A 5,686-nucleotide genomic window follows, 5' to 3' on the forward strand; every position below is an offset into this window, starting at 1 on the left:
GTAAAACAGTAATGGTCGGGTGATTGTGGTCGTATAATAGCAATTGATGACAATGATGACAATTGATATGAAAAAAGATAGATCTTTGCATATTCAATCACATTTACATGGATAATCATGCTGGTTTATACTTAAATTATGCTATAAAAATAATAAACTTTATTAGAATCAGCAACCATTTTGAACGTGACTCAAATTTAGCTGACAATGAAAATAAAATTAAAGTAATGGATTCACAATTTAGAGGTCTCGCTCTAGCTCTTGAAGCTCATTTCAACCCTAATCTTATTTATGCAATCTAAATGCCAAACAAATGGCCACTTAAGAGAGTTTCCAGGCTCTTTCACCTCACCAACCCAACACCAAAATGTCACCTTGCTAGCAGATGAAGCGTCCAAGAAAGTTCACCTTGCTCACATGCGAATCGCCGTTCATCTCACACCAAGATTCGTGTTGACGAAATGATGGATAGTCATCAGTGATTCCCAGTCCGGAAATTCTCTTAAGATTTGATGTATTGAAATTACTAAGAAAGATCCGTTATCCTGGCCTGCCTTCCATGGTTAAAAATAGTACAAATTTCATGATGAAACATTTTAAACATTTTCTCCTCCAAAACACTCTTCATCTACTTTCCTATATATAGTTTCATGCATAAGCCTCCTCTTGTGCTAATAAGTTAGGTCCAATGTCCACAACAATCACGCTTCTGCTCATTCTGCTTTTCGGCACCGGCTTCGCCGCATTTGCATTTCCCGCCCCGCCGTCGCCAGCATCCCCAGGCAACTCTACATTGGAATACATTGACCCCACCCTCCCCCCTCTCCACATAACCCACAACCCCAAATGCTCCATCACCATTCTACAACATGTCATCGCCGACACCACCGGCGCTCCGCCAGTCTCCGTCCCATACTACCCGCCGGCGGACTGCCCGGCCCCCTGGTCTCGTGTCATCCTCGAACTCTCCGGCTCTGCTTCTGATATTCAAAAGGACCGCATTGCCGCCATCTGGCTCTCCGGTGCAGAACTCCTCCGCACCTCCACTCCCTTCGCCCTATCCTCCGGCGTTTTCTGGCGCGTACAGAAGGATGTTACTCACTACACCTCGCTGCTGCGTAGCCCCTCTCCCGAAGACAACTCTACCGACGCAGAAGCCGCAGCAGCCGCCCCCGCCACCTTCTCCATGATGTTGGAGAACTCCAACGCAACTTATCCTGGCGTCTACACCGTCAACGTCTCCCTCCACTTCTACCGCGGCGCAGTTGCACAAATAAACTCTCATCCCATAATCAAGGGTCTTTATCGTGAACCCGCCGACCTCATCCTTCCTATCTCCAACGATGTTGGAGAATGTGGGCCAGGGTACTGGTTCAAACTCCATAACAGCTCCCAGATCCTGTTAACATCTCTTTCCATTCCCAACAATACGTACCGAGCCGTGCTTGAGCTCTACGTCTCACACCACGATGAGGACGAGTATTGGTATGCTAATCCCCTGCGCTCCACCGGAGAAACCAAAATCATGTCTTTGTCTTCTTCTTCTTCTTCTTCTTCCTCTCTCTTTCACTCGAAAGCCAATGGAGCATTCAGACAAGTAGAACTGACTATCGACAAGCTCTACGCCGGTGGGGTGGTGCCATTCCCAGTGATTTATCCCGGCTCCATTAACCCATTTTTCTGGGCTCCAGTCGCTGGGATCGCCGCATATGACTTACCTTCATACGACCTCGATCTGACCCCTTTCGTTGGACTCCTTGTTGATGGCCGGGAACATGATTTCAGCCTAATCATCCGCGATAGCCAGCCATTTTGGCTTGTCTCAGGTAACCTCCATCTCTGGCTCGACGCTTGGTCGGACAGAGTGGAAGGCGCTCTAGTGCGGCATAGAGTGCCTCCACTGCGGCTCAGCCGGCAAGCCGACTGGCGGGGGAAGGACGGCAAGTCTTCCATTGATGGGCAACTCATAGTACGATTCTCTGGCTGGGTGAGTTCATCGAAGGGGAATGTTTCAACAAGCATACGACAGAGGCTAAAGTTCAAAAGTAGGGTAGAGATGCAGGGGAAAGGAGTGGTAAAGCAAGCGGCAATGGAGGTGAAGTCGAGGACAGACGTTAGGGCAAGCTTGAACAGGGCAGTGGTGGGGAGAGCGAGCGTGAGCATCGAGGCACCGTTGCTGGTGACGATAGAGAGGGCAAATGGAGGCGGAGGGACAGTGTTGGAGAGGACGAAGATTTTCCATGGAATGACAGAGGGGAGGAGTGTGGGAGGGAAGGGGGAGATGGAGTTTAGTGAGTTGGCGGATAGGCAGGATTCAGAAGGATCGGTGTTAGTTGGGGAAGACGGAATGGTTTGGGGGAGCGGAGATACGAGTTCGATGTATAAGTTTAGGGATGAGAAAGCTTGTTATTTAAGGACGGTGAAGGTTGTGGGAGGGAGAATGAAGGAGGATGTAGAGACAGCGTCCTGCGCCGGCGTGGCTGAGATGTAGTTTGCCGGAGATTATGTACGTATGGTGTGGTTGGGTAACTAGCTAGCTTGTTATGTGTGAGATTGTAACGTATATGGGTTGGTTTTCTTTTTTGAGAGAGATCTGTTAAGAGGCCAGGCTCGAAGTATTAAAGCACTTAAGTATAATAACTATTGGGATTAGTGAAATAACAATGTTTAGAGTAGACGCCAGCCGAGTTGGCTCAGATTCAAATTAAAGTTTTATTTGAAATCCAATTTTCACGTTTAATCAACCAAAATCATTTAATTTAAGACTATATATTTTCTATAATTTCAAATGAACAACATACACAGAAATTTTGGAAGATTATCTTTAAAGTTATTTTCAAATATTTCTTCGCATTAAATGAAAAAAAATGTAAACCCAAAAAATAGCATGATGATTTTGTTTTGCAAGAACATGATGTGATTCTTTAATTAGAAAATTAGTTTTTGATCTCATATATTTTTCACTTACAATCATTTTCTCATATATACCTCACTAGCTCTTGTCTTCCCTCGTTTGCATGGTTTGTTGTGAGGTACTTCGGATCTCGGACCGAACTGCGATGCCTTGGAGTGAGCGACAGGTGGTGCGGGTGTGTGCAACCACTTCAATAATATACTTCAATTAGTTAATTTTTCTTTAAGTCATTATAGCTGCCACTATTAGCAATTTAAAGTATTATTTATCAATTTCAAGTATTCGCTAGTATGATAGCGCAAGTATACATATCAAACAAGTAATATAGGGCTCTAATGAAGTCCTAAGTATTGATCCCATAGAGAAGTTTGGAAATCTTGTACTGTTAACTCAAATAAACTCTATCTAAACTGCATAAAACTTAACCAGAAATGAAGATCAAAATTTGTGTTTTTAAATTACATAAATTATATGTGCTACTCTTATCTCTAAACTTAAAGTAAATTCCAGTATCGCTAATATAAGTTTTATGAAGAAGAGTTCAAATTTTAGAAAGTATCATTCCACTTACAGTGAGATTATAATCAATGAATAATTCAATCTGTTATAAATTTAAATATCATATTGTGTCAAATAAGAGAATATTATTCTTTACATTCGTACAATTGCATAAAGAACTTTGGCTAATATAGAGTGAAGTTCCTAAATTCTTAGTTAGGCTGGGAAAATATTAGCTCTAACTCTAGAGTTCCCACTATCTCTATGCTTGATGGCTAACATCTAGCCTTAGGTTCCCAACTTTTCGAACAAATTGAATGTTCTAGCCTGTCACTCTAGAATCACCAATTTACGCCCATCAAAACTTATTTCTCTATTTCTTTGCACTTAACCACATGGACTGCATTCTCATGCAAGAGATCAAATGTAATTCTTACTTAGTTGAGGAAAGCATAGTTTTTTTGGATTATTATGTTTCGCAATAGATTTTAACTTAATAATTGGCCAGATTGATTAAGTAAATGAAGTTCAAAGTTTGAATCATCACAATTATGAATTTAAAGCACTTCTAAACAATTTTAATTCTTCACATGATTATTTCTCATTGCAGGGAGAAAGACAAAGTAAACTACTCAGATCTCATGAGGAAGATACAACAAAACATGAATTTATATATAAAAACAAGTTTACATAACAATAATAAGTAAAACAAGTAAAATTTCAAATTGCTCATATCTCAAACTCCTCCTTAAGGGAGAAAGACAAAGTAAACTACTCTGATCTCATGAGTACGATACAGCAAAACATAAATTTATATATAAAAATAAGTTTACAAAATAAGAATAAGTAAAATAAGTAAGACTTCAAACTGCTTATCTCAAACTCCTCCTTAAGAAAATCGTTTGAAGTTTCTTTGAATCACTTTCTCTCCTTATAATAACACTCAATTCCCTCTTAGAAATGTATTGAAGAAGAAATCTCTCACTTCTCATCTTCTCTTACAATTCTAAGAGATTGTCTCCTCTTTCACTCTTCTTCATATACTCGCCTTCTCGCTTACTTGCTTGTCACAACGACGTACCGACTTTGTATCTAAATCAGAGTTTACATAAATTTATATAAGAAATATAGTGCAGGGCTTTGAAACCCAGCCCACCAGAATGATTTGACAAACAAACTTTATGTCAGGCAACCCAAGGTTTACTATGATCCCATCCACACCAAAGAAATTTGTTGAAAATATGTTCTAAAAATTTTTGAGTACTTTTTTTAATTTTGAGAACCTGCATTACATAAGAAGGGATGCTATAGAGAACACTTTTAAGTAAGGTTAATCTACCACCATAGGAAAGGAAAGAGTTGTTATAGTCAGCAATTCTTAATTTAATCCTGTTGACCACTTCATCTAATTAGGTTTGTTTGCATCTAACTTTGAGTAAATTAACTCTGATATACTTAAGAGGTAGAGTGGTAGAATGATAACCAGTGTAGGAGAGAGCCCAAGTGACTAAGGATGTATGCACATCTTTCCCAAAGTAGATAAGACATTTAGATTTATTGAAATATAGACCAGTAGTATCTTGAAACACAGAGAGGGTGTGCATAAGGGCTTTGATAGAGGGTTTACTGGCATTGGAGAAAAATATAGCATCATTAGAATAGGCTAGATGATTGACCAAAATTTTTTATTTATTCTTAAACTGAAGGTGAGGGTGAGTCTCTTGCATCTGGTTAACAAACCGAGAGAAATAATCAAATGAAAGAATAAAATTGATAAGGGAGAGAGGATCGCCTTGTCTAATACCACATTGGGAGGAGGAGAAGCCATAAGATCTGCCATTCACAAGGAAACTATAATAATTTCTGACCAACCATCTACGAATTAAGTTACAGAATGGAACATTGAAACCTCTAGCTCTCAGCATATTAAGAATAAAGTCCCAACTGAAAGGCTTTTTTTATGTTTTGTTAAGGACCATGTTGCCATCCCTACATTTTTTATCCAACTCCTCCACTAATTCCTATGCCAAAAGAATATTATCCATAATTTTCATTCCTTTAATAAAAGTTGATTATTGTGCAGATATAATAGTACTGATATGTGGTTGAAGCCGAGAGGCAAGCAACTTGCTTCTAACTTTGGATATAACTGAATTGAGTGAAATAGGCCTAAACTTATCCCAACGGCTTTCATCATAAGTTTTAGAAATGAGAACAATCAAAGTAGAAGAGAAGTATTTAAGGAAGTCTTCCCAAAGGAAAAAAAACTTTTGA

At 39.7% G+C, this 5,686-nt stretch overlaps 1 protein-coding gene across 1 annotated transcript; it reads left to right on the plus strand.

Annotated features, from left to right (window-relative positions):
- The first annotated feature begins 688 nt into the window (after positions 1 to 688).
- Positions 689 to 2,491, plus strand: LOC110035722 (peptide-N4-(N-acetyl-beta-glucosaminyl)asparagine amidase A-like). The gene has a single exon (XM_020740001.1). It carries the CDS (start codon positions 689 to 691, stop codon positions 2,489 to 2,491), a length of 1,803 nt encoding a protein of 600 aa, XP_020595660.1.
- The last annotated feature ends 3,195 nt before the right edge of the window (positions 2,492 to 5,686 follow it).

This window comes from Phalaenopsis equestris, unplaced genomic scaffold, assembly GCF_001263595.1.
Source record: "Phalaenopsis equestris unplaced genomic scaffold, ASM126359v1 Scaffold199383, whole genome shotgun sequence".
In the NCBI taxonomy this organism is placed as follows: domain Eukaryota; kingdom Viridiplantae; phylum Streptophyta; class Magnoliopsida; order Asparagales; family Orchidaceae; genus Phalaenopsis; species Phalaenopsis equestris.